General features: G+C 34.3%; 1 protein-coding gene across 1 annotated transcript in view; it reads left to right on the top strand.

Annotated features, from left to right (window-relative positions):
* LRP1B (LDL receptor related protein 1B) overlaps window positions 1-16,400 on the top strand; it is a gene marked incomplete at both ends in the record, with an annotated part of 678,833 nt that overhangs the window by 613,013 nt on the left and 49,420 nt on the right. Inside the window, 9 exons of the mRNA XM_080346793.1 lie at window positions 130-252; window positions 784-906; window positions 1,165-1,302; window positions 1,801-1,935; window positions 2,965-3,084; window positions 5,154-5,395; window positions 11,825-12,048; window positions 12,315-12,421; window positions 15,648-15,764. Of these exons, the coding sequence (XP_080202919.1) occupies window positions 130-252; window positions 784-906; window positions 1,165-1,302; window positions 1,801-1,935; window positions 2,965-3,084; window positions 5,154-5,395; window positions 11,825-12,048; window positions 12,315-12,421; window positions 15,648-15,764 (1,329 nt within the window). The remainder of the gene's footprint in view (window positions 1-129; window positions 253-783; window positions 907-1,164; window positions 1,303-1,800; window positions 1,936-2,964; window positions 3,085-5,153; window positions 5,396-11,824; window positions 12,049-12,314; window positions 12,422-15,647; window positions 15,765-16,400) is intronic.

The following is a 16,400-nucleotide window of genomic DNA, read 5'->3' as shown; positions in this document are numbered from 1 at the left end:
TAGTTGTACTACCTCTGTCATTCTCTTCAGATAGTGTGTGATAAGTGGTTGTACTGGTTTTATCAAGAATTGACATTCATTCTTTTGTCTTTCTGTTTTCCTTCTTTCGGTTTTTCTTCATCCTCCCAGGGGGAAATATATGTAGAGCTGATGAATTTTTGTGCAACAATTCCCTCTGCAAACTACATTTTTGGGTTTGTGATGGCGAGGATGACTGTGGAGATAACTCTGATGAAGTTGCCGAAATGTGCGGTATGACGTGAATTTTTTTCAGTGCTCATGTAGTAAAGCAAGAAATTACGTGTAACATACAGAAATGTATTAAGGACAAGTGCATCGAAGTTTTCTTTGAGTTTTAAAATATTAGCATGAAACATGGCATATAGTTTTCTGTTATTACTGCCAGTCACGTAATTTCAGATAACATACGGTGAGAAATTAATAGGAAATGCACAGATGGGAAAAAGTCCCTTCTACATTGAAATACTGATTATCATTAAATTTGCTACTTCCTTTCTTTTATTTCTGTCATATTTACTGATTCTCAAACAGAACTGTAATTACCCTTATCACACAAAATAATTTTGTTCCCTAAATGAAGAACTTCTACTGTAAATGTTGTTGAAGTGTTGTTCTATTAGGTACCAGAAGTTAAAATAATGTACCATTTATATGTCAACTACAGCTGTCTCCCCATGCCTGCTTATTGCTTGGATAAGGAGACGTTAAAGAAAGTTTGAGAATACTAGCTGGGTAATAGCCAATTCTTTTTTTAATACACAGTAAAGTTTCCGTGCCCTCCAACAAGGCCGTACAGATGTAGAAACAACAGGGTTTGTCTGCGACCCGAGCAGATTTGCAATGAGGTTGATGACTGTGGTGATAACTCGGATGAAGATCACTGCGGTAGGTGATATTACCTTTCAAGGCATTCAGATCAAAGAAAACAACTTGAAGGCAAACTTTGTTACAGAAATCTGCTTGGCCTTCAGTAAAGCTTAACTGGAGGTTAGTAGATCAGAATTTGAAACTGAAAGAAATTAAGCTTGAAATGATTTCCAGTTGCTTAATGCTTCATGGTCACTCCAATTTGTATGTGTCTAAAATAATCTAAGAATCTTAAATACTGATTTATTTTTCTCTTATTGATTTGTAATTATACAGATAAAATCACATATAAAGCAAGACCGTGTAAAAAAGATGAGTTTGCTTGTAATGATAAGAAATGTATTCCAATGGAGCTCCAGTGTGATTGGTTTGATGACTGTGGAGATGGTTCGGATGAGCAAGACTGCAAAATAAGTGAGTTTGGCTGACAAGATATGCTTTTATGATTGTAGCAGAAAAGAAATAATTGAGACTTTCATCCATGCAAAACCTACTGAGCAACACAGAATTTAATTAAACAAGGGTGTTTTTTTTAGTTAAAATAAGTTAATTCTATTTGATGTACCACAGGACAAAGGCAGATTTTGTAGCAATTCAGCTTGTAGTAGCTTTTAGAGTAGTTCTTGAGTTTTTGAAGTAGTTTAGCTATATGTTGATTGCATTTTATTTCATATTTGCAACAAGATAAATTTTAGTATTAAATTCTTGATATGAAATGAAGTATCTCAGTTAAATATTGTCAGTTTATATGCATATGTAGGTAAATACTGCAATGTCATATGTTTGTTTAAAATGTACCTGTTACTCTTTTAACATTAGGATGAATCTGTTATTTGTTATTATTTTAGATCTCATTTTTAACAGTTCAAACATATTTTGTCAGCAGTTTTTAGACATTTTGTTTATATTTAGGTGTCACCGAATATACATGTGAAGATAGTGTGAATCCTTGTGGAGATGATGCATACTGTAATCAAACAAAAACATCCATACTGTGTCAGTGTAAACCTGGATTTCAGAGGAACAGGAGGAATAGGCAGTGTGAAGGTACAGATCTTCTCCATCATCCCTTGCTAGAAAGTGTTAAAAGTCAACTGTGTAGTCAGTTTTCTGTGCTGGAGAGATACGTATTACATATATACATTACATATTGCATAGTTTCTTCTGCAGAATAAAAACTGTTTCATAGCTATGGGATTAGGAAATCAAGAAAAGAAACTGAAAGGATTTACAGGATGTAGATTTATGCATTTTACCTGGAGAGGGTATCAAAGATTAACATTGATTGTGAATGTCAAAACTTCCAGGTCAGAGCATTCAGTCATTTTGTAATTTAAGGGATAAATGGGTGACTTAAGGTCTAGTAGATTATTTAACTGAGCAATTGAGATTGGTGTTTAGATTGAGATATGAGAATATTTTGGGATGCTTAAAGTAACGAAGATGAATAAAGCGACAAATTGAAATTAAAATAAACAGATTGAAAATAAAATATCTTAGAAAATGTAGTCTTAATATATACAATGCCACACAGGTCAAGAAAAAAAAAAAGGATGACATAGTTGTTAGAATGAAAGAGTTGATGAGAAAGATAAATCTAGTTTCCCAAAGAATAGGTTGTGAATTCATTTTCTTACTGGTGAGCAGTAACTTACAGAAAAAGTGGAGATCACATCAGTGGGACTATCAAAGTGAATAGATAGTTGCACACAAAAACTTCATTGTTCAGCTCTTAAGCAAAAGGTTTACACAGGAGCCTTTCCAGTAAGGGGTAATGACGTAGTTTTGGCTGTAACAGGAGTAGGAATGTTGGAGATCACTGTAAGGAACATTTGCATTCTTAAAGCTCTATTTCAAGCTCTGATTATAATAGTTTGATATAAGAAAGATGGAGAAATAATTTCCAGCAGAAATAACAGTAGCGATAATTGCAGGAGGCTTCCTTTTGCTGTTGCGAGATATATCAATGCTTGCGAGTTCCTTTTGTTCATCTGCATTGTTCCATGACGTTCTGAACATGTTAAATAATAGTGTATTAAGCTCCAGGTATATAAATTACCATTCTCTTCCTCCTAGATATCAATGAGTGTATGGTATTTGGTGCCTGCTCCCAACACTGCAATAATATTAAGGGGTCATACAAATGTGCATGTGAGAAAAATTATAAGGAGAGGAATAACAGTTGCATAGCAAAAGGTAAGGCTATAAAAATCGAAATAGACTGGCAGTACAAAATCGTTTGTTATGTGCGTGGTTGGCACCACAAATGTGTTCCATATACAGTTTATTTTTAGATAAATGTTTCTTGAATAGTGCACGGAACTAATTCCCCAAACTGCTCAGATTTACCATTCGTTCCCTTTAGCAGGAAATTCTTATCACTTCCATGTAAATGAATGTACTTAATATGAAAGTCCATTTCTAGCTCCAGCTTTCTCTATTTACAAACAGAGACACACAAATAAGAAAAACAGAGATTCTATATAAAGTAGCATGTAAGCATTCTGGTGAAGCTATAGAAGCTTGAGGGAAGAATTAACTCTTTCATAGAAGCACGGTTTAGACCTCTAGGAGAAATTAAGTAATATCTGGAGTTAACATGTTTTGCTTTGTCTTGTTGAGAAATCTTACGTAAGTCATTTAAGTGAAGTTTTTCTTAGTTACCTAAGAATATACTCCTCATATAAATCAGCTGCCTAGATCATGGTCCAGTGAAGGTAAAGAAACATGCACGTATAGATGTTATTTCTGTCTTGTCTGATCCTAGAATCACCCCTGTGATTTTGTGAGATTTTAGTGTGAATTTGACTTACACCTATACTTGGAGTCTTCAGTGCAGACCCAGGGTTGAAGTTACAAAGTGTGGCTCCTTCTACATCTCTGTGTGTATCTGATGCCCAAGAATGAGCAGTACCCGATCTGAACCGTATGGCCAGCAGGCACATGTTGTGGACATACATCCTAGAACCATAACGGCTTCTATCACGTTGATCTCAATTCTTCCTTCTTTGTAGCACATCAGTCAGTAATGCAGGTACACGTGTGCTGGGTAGCTAGATGGTCATAGTCGGGTATCTACACATTTCTTTCATATTTTGAAGCAAACTTACAGAAAGGTCATATTAATGACTCATTAGTAATGTCCTCTATAAGTAATGTGGACTCTACCAAGATTTAGCATCATTACCTATTACTGAAGAAACAATCAGATTATGACATGGGAAAGAACAAGGTTCTTAATTGTGGATAGTGGCTCGTTATTATAGAAACAGACACAATTCTGAGGGCTTATAATTCAAAAATGTGGGAATTGTTATTCTACATCTGAATTTTCCACGAACTTCATTTCCATTGTAATACATGTAATGGTTCCTTCTTTCCTCATTGATATGTGCTTTAATAGAACTCCTCTTTCTTCTTGTATTTAGCAGGAGTGAGGGAACAAATTATTTTTGGTATTTCATACTCATAAGGAGGAAATATATTGGACAGATGGTATTTTAAGTTGGTTCTCTATGAAAAATTGGATATAAATTGGAAATCTAAACAATTTCACGTGCCTTCTATTGTATCCAACAAATCTGAAACTTTCTCAGAACTTAACGAATAGATACCAGACACATTTTCTTATAAGTAATATATTTTACAACTGTAACGAGGTATCCCTAAGTATCACCCATTCACAGGTATCCATAAATGTTAACTATCTGAAATGCGGAGATAGAAGGCACAACTGCACATATTCTGTAGCAGCTTTGTTCTAGTTTGCTGGTGTCGTAACTTCAAATCTTCACTGCCTTCAATAAAGATAGGATCATTCCACTTCTAATTTCCAATTAAGCAATTTGAAATAATGCATATTGGCAGTTTGCATTCCTTTAATATATACATTTAGGACCCTCTAGACACAACACACATATAAAAATACGCACAGTGATTCATATGTCTTTAATACATAATATAATCTATTTTTATGTACTCCTTTAAGTTTTCACATTCTTCTATTACATACTCCTGAATTATAGTCCCCCGTGTCATAATGTGAGCTTGGAGAGGATTGAAGTAATATATATTGGTATCAGAGCATGAAGAGTTGCGTTTATTGCCTGGAGTGTGTGTGTTTTTGCAGTCTTCAACAATCAGAAAACATTTTCAATATAAGAAATTATATCAGATAAACACCAAAAAGCTACTTGAGTGAAAAATGCTGATTTTTGCATTAGTTGACATTTACCTTATTTTTGTTTCATTATAATAATCCCTAGGCTCTGAAGATCAAGTTCTCTATGTTGCTAATGACACTGACATCCTGGGTTTTGCATATCCATTCAACTACAGTGATGTTCATCATCAAGTATCACATATCGAACATAATTCAAGGATAACTGGATTGGATGCGTATTTTCAAGGGGACATGATTGTTTGGAGCACTCAATTTAATCCAGGAGGGATTTTCTACAGAAAACTTAATGACAGAGAGAGAAGGCAAAGTAACAGCGGCTTGATAGTAAGTGAGCAAAATTAAAGATTATAAGATCCAAGTTTCTTTCAAGATACTTTCCTATTCTGATTGTCTATAATGTGCTGATTTAGTAAATTAAAAGCTCTAGCTGGTAATGATTTTATTCAAATGGTATGTATGTCTATTAATGCCTTTCCATTCAAGGCTGTGGCAGACTTGGTTGAGTGTCCACAAGTTTAAAATTATAGTATTTTAAAAAATTTTCCACAGAGAAATAAGCAGTACACTGGAGGCTTGGAAAAGACTATGTACTATGAAGATTTTTTTATTTTAAGAGATAAGAGAGGATATAATAGACATATATAAGCAACACCTAGTTTAAAGTAAAGCATGAACTTCAAATACTTGCAAAACAGGAAGAGTAGGTAGGCCAAAGACCGGCCTAATTTCTATAATGACCATGTAAACAATAATACTAGCAATGTTCTGACAAAGATTTTAAAATTAGAATAATAAATATTTATTCCTCTGTATGTTGAACTGCATGGTATCTTCTTTTGAATAAACATAAATGTCATTTTGCACTTTACAGCAAACATGGATTTTTATAGCCTTGAGTAATTTCAAGTAGTCTTTACTTGAAAATAAAATAAATGCCGTTTGATAGTCATTTTGCCTAATATATGTCTACAAAATTCTCAAGGAAGCGTTAGTGCTGAAGATAGCAATGTGATCTTTACACTGATTTTTCTATTATCCTGTAAATTTACTTTTTTATTTTCTTTTTATTAAATGATGTGGCTGAGGAGAGCTTTTTATGTTTTCTTGGCCAATAATAGATCAGGCTAGAAATAACAGCTCTCTGGCTGTTTTCTTAAACTTTGGAGAGGTAACAAGGGTGACCTTACCTCACATGAATGCTTTTATATACCCAGTAGAATAAACAGCCTTAGCAACAATAGACTCATCTCTCATTTATCATTCAACTCTTACACATCTGTGACCACTTCTAAGTACCTTTCATCCAAGGATACTTCCTTTGCAAACAAGTGACATTCCTGACCTTTGATGCCAGCAGGGCAAAAAGCCTGGGGATGTAGACACCAATGGACACTAAGTATACCTTGTGTCTGTCATGGCATATATATGGGAAAAGGCGGTAAAAAACACCACTTCCATCTGCACCGCAGAACGGAGTCATCTAGATTTTGTTGACAGAAAGTGTATGTAAAGTAGATCTAAAGTAGAAGATTATTCCTAGCATTTCTAGCAGGTCAGGTGTGTCATGTTTTGGGGAAGGATACTTTGAGAACCAAAGTATGTCTTGAAGATGCGGAGTCATTCTTCTGTGACTTTTTTTCTCATTGAAATGTGGCAGGTACCTGTGCCTAAGAAATCCTGATAGACACATCTCTGTACCATCATTACAAAATAACAAATCTGTAAAGTCTTGTGAATTTAAAGTATGGAGGCTTTTTTCACAGAATCACAAAATGTCAGGGATTGGAAGGGACCTCTAAAGATCATCCAGTCCAGTCCCCCCATTGGAACAGGAACAGCCAGATGAGGTTACACAGGAAGGTGTCCAGGCAGGTGATGAGGTTGGTCAAGCACGACTTCCCCTTGGTGAAGCCAAGTTGACTGCCCCTAATGAGCGTTTTAGCCTTGATATGTCGTAATTTCTCTATTTTATTTCTTTTTGGTTAATATGCAGATGCCTTCTGTAAGGAATAAGTGTAGTCTGCTGACCCACAACATCTCTGATGGATATATACATTCTTACAGGTCCATAAAACTGAATATAAGCTTCCTTGAGACCTCTTCAAAGTCCAGGGTTGAAAATTTCCTGGCTGATTTGATGTTGTCTCCCTATTTTAACTAAAATGAAAAGATGTTATTAGAATTACTGTTATGTTTTCTGAAGTACTGAAGTATTTTTACCTTCTTATATCTCTGTTTCACCTTTATGCAAGAATACTTTCTAGTCACTTCCTCTTAATTCAAGGTTGTTGAAAAACTCGTATTTTTCTTTATACATCATTTTCCTCTCACTCTTCAGTGCAGGTCGGTGCTCATGAAGATGCTTGAGCCAAGCCTTACAAAGCTATTTTATAAATCTGTATGTGGAAAATGCAGATTGTATCTGAATATATCTTAGGCACATTTCATTTATATTTGTAAAGCATTTACTTCTCACTGTGCTAAACTACTCAGAATATTTTCCCAGCATTACCTCATTAATACTCAAATATTATTGCCTTATATGTAACTGGTGAGTAGGTTAATTGGTTTTATAGTGTTGCTTTAATATTGTCACTTAAATTTGGTTTTGAAAACCTTGAGAATTCCTTAATTTTAACCTAAGTTTTTTAACGGATAAGTTTTCGAAAGTTACATTATAAGTTTTGTATCTAGACTTTGATATGTAAATCAAGACAGTAAACTTGAACAAAGTCACCTGCATTTTCAGGTAATTACATTAATGCAAAAATCTATCTCAACTAAAATTGCTCCATGGAATTAGCATATCAAGAGCCTTCCTCAGAGAATAGTGTTAAGTATCTCTTGTATTTTTCTGCAAAAGGAGTTTTAAGCTTGGTACAGATTGAAGCATTAAAGGAAATAGTAAATATCAACTCTTCAGAGTGTATTGACAGATGCAGAAGAGGATTGCTTTCTACTGAGTTGAGACCGTGTAAGTGAATTGGTGATAACGGGGCAGCTGTTTACTGGCATAATCCTTTGAGAGCGATGTAGAAGTTGTCTGAGGTGAATATTCAACACAGAGTGACTTGCCACTCAAACTCATGTTTTTCATGGAAGAGGAAACAAAGCTGAACATTTAAAATAATTGTACGATATAACAGGAAGAAAAAAACCCACAGGTTTTACGAGTATATTTGCAGCTTGCTCCAGCCCCACTGTTCTGATAGCTTAACAAGGGCCCTTAACCAATTGTGTGATTTATCCAGGAATATACTCCAAATGTTTGCCCCCCAGGGCCCAGTGAAATTCAGTGTTTTGCTGTGAATAGAAACAATTTCTAGATTGTTTTCTTTAAATATGCCTTTTTTGCAACAATGTCTGTAATTTACTAAAAATATGAGGTTTCATATTTGAAAACCATGCCTTATAAGAGGTGACCAAACTTAAAATTTCTACAAACTTCAGGTAAAAGAGATCATAGCCTAAATGTGTTCTGTTAATACACATTATATGAATTAGGTAGGTAATTTAGTATTTAACTGATGTTGTAGACACTAATTTGAAATCTATAAAATGTAAGGTGTGGTTTACAAACTTTTTCCAGCTTACTCTTAGAAATGTTTTGTGTCACTCCCCTGTTCTGTTAATCTAACCAACCTGGGTATTTTTTGCCTCGTGCTGTTAATTATAGAGAAGATTTTTTCCAAGGGCAATGAGTTATTATTTGTAAGAATTTCCTGCTCAGTTCCAAACTTTGGGATGTCTAGATACACCCCATGATTCCATTATCACAGGAGAGCTCCTCTATAGTGCTCAGTGATGATAACAGGTATTCAGGCCCAGGAATATTTAAGGAACATCTGTACTGCTCCTTTCAGCTGTTCACTGATTTAAACATTTAGGCTTCCAAAAGGTTAAGCGCTCTGTATGGATAAGGTTTAATTATGTACTTAGGAGACTCTCTCGGTCTCAATCATCTAGCTGGAATTTTTAAATGTCCCTATGTATGTAATAGAAACGATGGTTTGGTGAATCATTGCACCTACTGGGGTTCTTGTCTATCAATGAAAAATTTCTGTTTCTGAGAGTAGAAGTCTAGAAGTCTTTTAGTATTTTTGTTTCTCATTTATTTTTACTGTTATAATAATATATCATTAGACAACGTATTATTTTTAATGAAGGTATTTTAAGGAACACCAAATTATTGGTTTACAGTATTCCACAGCAATGTTACACCAAAACCATCTGTAAAATAAATAGAGAAAATATTGCTTCCCATGTGCTTATGATATAAATTAGATTTGTAATTTAGTTTTCCTGTGTTAAAACGCTGTGTATTGCAAGATGATAGGTGCCTGCTGTGCATTTGTAACATATTTTCTCCGAACTCAACTCTAGGGATTGAAAATCTTTTCTGAAATGTACCCTTATATCAAAATGATTTCCAAATCCAACTTGTTACTGCAGCTCTCCTCTTCTCCTCTTCTCCTCTTCTCCTCTTCTCCTCTTCTCCTCTTCTCCTCTTCTCCTCTTCTCCTCTTCTCCTCTTCTCCTCTTCTCCTCTTCTCCTCTTCTCCTCTTCTCCTCTCTCTCTCCTTTTATTTTCTTCTTATTTAATTGTGTGTGGTTTGTTTGATTTTGTTTGGGTTTTTTTTTTTTGTGTGGTGGTGCCAGTGCCTTTTGTTTGGTTGGGTTTTTTTCTTAATTCTTTACCTTATAAACAGATTTTACAGCAGGCAGCTGTTCTGATCAAAAGTTGGCGGCTGACGTGGTCAGTAGTTGTGCAGAAACTATCACACGCTAGAAAGCGATTAGGCTTCAAAGCTCATTTTTTCTACTAAGTTGTACATATTTAGCATCAAAGTGGGCTAAAATAACTGTAGAAAATATTGATGTGATTTTGTTCCTGTATTTTCATGCTTATTCTGTATGCAAAATTATTCTTTAAAATTAGCATAATCCAAATAAGCTATTAGGTAAAAGCTCATTTACAGTAAGTAAATTTCTTAGACAGTATGAGGAGGTGCATAAGACATCAGAAATATGATGTACCTAGGCTGGAACTTAATGAACATGAGAATTACATGGCCATGGCATCAGCTAGTGTTTTTTTATTCTCTTTTTTTAATCTCTCACTCTACACAGCTGCTTTTCATTTCTTCTGGTAATGTCCTTGTGTCTTTGATCTTTAACATGGTGGAATCTCACTTCTTTTAATTCTTCTCAACTATAGAGGAGAAGTTTGGATTAAAAATACAATGATGCCTATCAGCAAATACCCACATTTTAGGGTATCATGTCCTTTACATGAATGTTGCTTGGATAATGTAACAAAGGAAAAAAACATTGCATGCAAAAGCTGCCAATATCATCATTTTATAACAAAGAATTATGATACATTATTTTGTTTAACTTTTAAAAAATTACTATCACCTAGTTTTAAAGAAATACTGTTTTGTAAATGCAGTGATTGATTTTGCTGCTTTAATACTCATCAAAATAGAAAGTCAGGGTTCTGTATATTTCTAGAACATGCATTCCATGATATTTTTTCAGAATTAAAGGTTTGTGAGCAATGAATTGTCTAAATTCACCCTTACAGTCCTATTATTTCACCTAGAGAATGAAATGACCTTCATTTTATGATGAAAATAGCCTACAAATGTCTTGTGGTATTAGGGAACTCAGACACCTGAGGAAAACAAGTTATTTTAGCATTTTCTTTCCTGATTTTTAGTTATGTAGTTTGTTAGCATTTTGTTACTGCATTCGTCACAGAACAGACTTTTTTGTTCATAATTTAACTTGCTATCATTATAGGTAAACAAACAAACTATTGTATATGTATTTAGCTCATGCAAGTCTTGCATTTTTCATTATATGCTAAATTAAGGCAAGAAATAGTTGAGTCGCCCTTATTTACAAATTTTAATCCTTTCTGCACTCATTACAGTAAAATTTAGTGAAACATTTTCATCTCCTATATGCAATGTGAACTTCTATCCCTAAGACCATTTTTGGGGATCTAGGCCTTAATGATAACTGTGAAATTGTAATAGAGATGTTATAGTTTATAATTTTGAACTTGTAATCAGACAAACCTCATATATATGAAGCTGAATATTGGACAAATTCTGTTTTTAATCAGTGATGGAACACAGTAGCAGGTAACAGCATGGGATGAGGAACACTGAAAATTTCCCTACCATTGCATACTAGTATTGGTCAGAATACAGTGGCAATTTTATGTATTTTTCTAAATGCAGTGACTTTATTTATCCTTGGCAGACTGCAGAGCAGGCATAAACATATGGATGGTCTCAAACACTGTTTTCAATGAGGGCTTTGGGATGGGCCATCATACCAGAGTTCTGTGTATTCTGCATAGAGTATAAGAGCTGTATAATGACTCTTCCTTCTCCTTTCCCTTTTCATTACAGTGTGTAACATTTATTTGCTTCAGTATCAATAGTTGAAGTAATTCATGCCTAAGAGCCTATTTTTTAACGTAGGTAACCTTAGGCTTGAGTTTTGAAGCACTGACTTGTTCTTCTACATTGAATAGAACTGTCAGCAAATCACTTAGAGTTTACCCCCTACAGGTGGAATTTGTCTTCCTAATGCAGTCTTTTTACATGTTTCACTGTATTACAGGTGAAAGTTACTTAACTCTAAAAAGTTACATCAATGATCTGTGAAGAAACTTGCATAAATCTGCTATGAGAGTTCATTTCCATAAAATCTAACTTGAACATCTGTTCTTTTTAGTGTCCAGAATTCAAAAGACCAAGAGGCATTGCTGTTGACTGGGTTGCTGGGAATATTTACTGGACTGATCATTCCAGGATGCACTGGTTCAGCTACTATACAACTCATTGGACTAGTCTGAGATACTCCATTAATGTAGGTCAATTGAACGGACCAAACTGTACACGACTCCTTACAAGCATGGCAGGAGAACCATATGCAATTGCTGTAAATCCTAAAAAGGGGTGTGTATGTTTCAACATTACTCTGTTTTGGTAATTCAAACAAAAATACAAAGTAGAGTAAGAGAAGTAAAATTATATCTACAGATGTCTAACTTTTTCCAAGTCACTTGCTTAACTTCCATGCTCGCTTTATCTGTATGTAAATCAGGATCAGTTATATGCCATCTTTCATGCAGGCTGAAAGCCCCATAATAATTTAATATCCGTGAAGTGTTTTGAGGTTCTTTATAGGCATCCAGTTTATGTTTTATGTTTAATACTTTTAGGATGATGTACTGGACAGTTATTGGAGATCGCTCTCACATAGAGGAATCATCTATGGATGGTACTCTGAGAAGGATATTGGTTCAAAAGAATTTACAAAGACCTACAGGTATACAGCTTATCCATTTTTCCTCAGTGTAGATTTATTGGTGAATTCCAGTTTCTCAGTTTGGAAAACAAATAAAATATGTATTCTGGTTATTCATATGCAGTTACTAAACAAAATTCTTAGTCCTTTTTTCAAATTATACATCTTAATTCGACTTCTGTACAAAGCTTAACATGATGATTTGACAAAGCAGTACCAAAGGACTATATATAATCAGTTAAAATGTGATTTGTCCAATAGCACTGAACAAGCAAAATCAATTAAGGGAACACCAGTTAGTGGTGAGATACATTTTTTTATTAAGAACACATATGAAATCTCACAGCCTATTCAAGTTACTTTGCTTAATACACTGCAAAATAGTGTAAAACAAGGTTTAGGTATTCAAAGAAGCAACAACTTATTTATCTCAGTATTTTACAGAACTATTTTGAAGCTCGATAGTACATGTTGAGGTCTTATGAATTACCATTACGACTCCATTGCCAGGATAAAAGTAATTTTTATGACAAAAGAAACTGTAAATCCAGGATGAAATGTGTCTCTCTTAAATAGCAGCATCCTGTCTTGAAACCACAGATGATTTGTTTATGGCCCCTTTTCTCATGCAATATTTGATGTTTCTCGAGGCTTACAATGATGATTTGTTACTATTGCATTGCAAATTAGGGGTGGTCCAACTTTGGTACGCCGATCTATTGAAACAGAGGCTTCTTCCAAGAGGATGCTGTCTCAAAATCTGAGTGTCTCAGAATCCACCACTATCGCAGACACAAGTAATAATATTTTACTGTTAAGTCCCACACTAAGGTGGGCTTATGGTGTTGTGTATGCAGATTTACGCTCATCCCTTAGAGGAAACACTCTTTGTTGACATGATTAGATTGAAATACAGCAACTTAAGCAATTATATACGTGATAAGGAAAGCTTTGAGGAGAGGAAGCTTATGCACCGTAGGTAAGAACAGCAAAGATAATACATACAAAGGTAAATACATAGTAAATAGTAAATTAAGTAAGAAGCTTCTGATTATTCAGGCTGAAAGAGAACAGATATCAGAATTCTTTCATATTCTTTGCTGAACTTCTTATGTAAAATAGGATGGACATACTGAATATACAAATAATTATATTTAGTTCTAATTGCCTGAATTATGCTTTTTTGTCTCTTATTGTCAGTCTGTCTGCCACGTTTATGTCCTGTTCCGCCAGTCACCACTTCCTTGGTCATTAAAGGGAATTTAAACCCTGTTTTTTCCCCATCAGTATTAGATTATTGAATTAATTGAATTTTATGGGTAATAATGATATAAAATTTAGCTGAAAATGCAAGTATTTACTTCTTCCCTGGCCAGAAGCACAACTGCAAGAGCTTTTCTTAATAAAATTTTCCTTGATATGTTTTATATAGAAAAGTTTCATGTAAACATTTAAGCAGATCTCTGTCTCCTTACAAGGATATGAATCAAATGAAAATTAAGAAAAATAGCAGAATTACCAGTAACAAGAAGGAATTTCCCAAATGCCTTGCCACAGTATTGCATTCTCCTTTACGTGTATTGCATTCTCCTTTACGTGCTGCCTGAAAACACTTCTATGGCATCTTTCAGTGCTTCTCTTCCTTTGCTTCATGCTAGAAAGTAGGCAACTTTGGAGTCTTTTAATTTTTTGCCAGATATTTCATACAGATCCATGTCTTTGTAGAGGAAACGCAAAAGAAGACTCTGAGCCATTTTTCCTGTTTTCTCCCACGTGATGCTTTATGACTGTTCTTTAGATGAAGTTTAAGATTTTGCTGAACATCTGTGTTCACTGCTCTTAAATTTATTACTAAATATACCTTTCCTATTTCAAGCAAAGGAGAGTGAGAATTTGGGCATTTGGGCTTGACTTCACAGGATTTGCATACAAATGACTACCACAGGAGGGCTATGTGTATAAAACAAAACCAAGTACCTTTTCACATTGTGTTATCTCTGATACCACGGAAGATACATTGAGAATGTAATTTATTTATTATTTGATATTTAAATATTCTTATTCAAATGCAAATAATTTAAAACTTGAGACTGGGGACTGTTTCTAGAATATTCCCCCTTTCAGGCACTACGTAGCACACAAGGTTGACACATTGCGATTATATTTTACCAGAATTCATTCTCTTTAGCTGTATGCCTGCACGCCAATGTTTCTTTACAGGAAGTTCTTTTCTTTAATGGAGTTGCAAATGTAAACATATTTCACCGGTCTGTGCGTCAGACTTCCTCCACTTCCTCTCATCTATCTGTAGCTGATTAATTTATGACCTTAAGAGGAGAATTTCTTCTGTTATGTATAATTTCTTTTGATGTATTTTTTTTTCTGGCTTACCTACTTACATAAATAGGAAGAAAAATACTTTTTCCCATTCTTATTAAAAACACACCACTACTTCAAAAGCTCAGAATTAAATTATTTCATGGTTCAAATATTTTTTTCAGGCTGAAGATTTTGACATGACCTAAAATGGCATATTAATAATTTAATCATCCACTAGTGAAACATGGACTGCTTGATTTAACTATTTAGTTATTGCCTGCAGGCTGGGTAGTCACAATGTTATCTATTTCTTATTCCCATTTATGCTCTTAGTCACTCACTTGTGCTTTCTTTTCATATATATGCAAATACATACATGTGTCAGTGTTGTTGTTTAAGTCTTGCAACACTACTTGAAAATAATCTGATTTTTAATTCTGTAATAATTACTACATGTGAAGTATTGATGATTAAAAAAAAGAATACAGTTATATTCTTGTGGAAACAGGATGACTTGGGAAAACTTTCTGAAACCTGAGTGCCCTGTTTTTAACACTTGGTCACGCTGGTGGAACCGCTTAGAAATCTATTGACATAATAGATTTTTTGTTGATAGAGCAAATTAAGGGATTAGCTTCTATATTTAATTCCCACCTAGTATATATCCCTACCTGCTGAGGATAATGGGTTTGAAAAGGTACTGACCTTGGAAGAGTAAGTTTAAAAAAGTGAAAAACGACATTTGCCTCAAGGGGAAGGTTTAAGCAGAAGGTTTTATATTTTATTCTCCTTGGTTTCCAGTCTTGTGTTTTTGTTGTCACCATATTTTGTGTACACAAGAATACAGACGGTATTAAATTGTACAGTAAAATGAAAAGATTAATTTTCTTCAGGTTTTATATACATTTGAACTTTATTTTCTTTGTAGGTCTCGTAGTTGATCAGTTCAGTCAGCGCTTGTTCTGGGCGGATTTTGAATTATCTGTTATTGGCAGCGTTCTTTTTGATGGTTCCGATTCAGTTGTGTCTGTGAGCACTAAACAAGGTACGAAGAGCTTTTCTATAACATGTTTTCTATTTTAGTTTATTTGGCTGAAGCTTCATTATTCAGAGAAACTAAATAAGCAAAAAGCAGTGATTATTAACTAATATTCATTGCTTTGTTTGATATTGTTCAGATATTATCTAAACAAACAGATATTTAAGCTTCAAGATAATCTGATAAAGCTACTTTTGGGGGAACAAAGATTCAGTGATATGTGCAAATCTCCAAGATCATTATCTAATAATTAGCTTAGGTATTATCAAATAACATTGTGATTAATGTTTATGCTTGGCCTTATTTCGACTTACTGAGCAACAAGAGGACCTTGAGTAGTTAGAAATTAGAGCTGTCTGCACAGCACAGGAATTGTATGGCTTCTAGAACAGTTGACCTGAATCATTTCAGGGAAAAATAATGGGTTTGGCTTTCAGGTCAGTAAGTAATCACAGAATTCTGCTAACAGAATGTGAATGAGGAAAGTTCCTTTCATAGGAAAAGAGATTGTGGTTAAGCTAACTTTGTTTTTATGGAATTGTGTGTTGGCTCTTTAACAATTTGGTAATATATGTAGCAATTTATGAGATTTGATTAGAAAATAGAGGAAACATTAAATATTTGGAAGCAGGATTTTGCGGG

The sequence above is a fragment of the Nesoenas mayeri genome, assembly GCF_963082525.1.
Source record: "Nesoenas mayeri genome assembly, chromosome: 6".
In the NCBI taxonomy this organism is placed as follows: domain Eukaryota; kingdom Metazoa; phylum Chordata; class Aves; order Columbiformes; family Columbidae; genus Nesoenas; species Nesoenas mayeri.
Note: the sequence above shows the minus strand (reverse complement) of the source record. Positions and strands in the feature narration are given on the sequence as shown.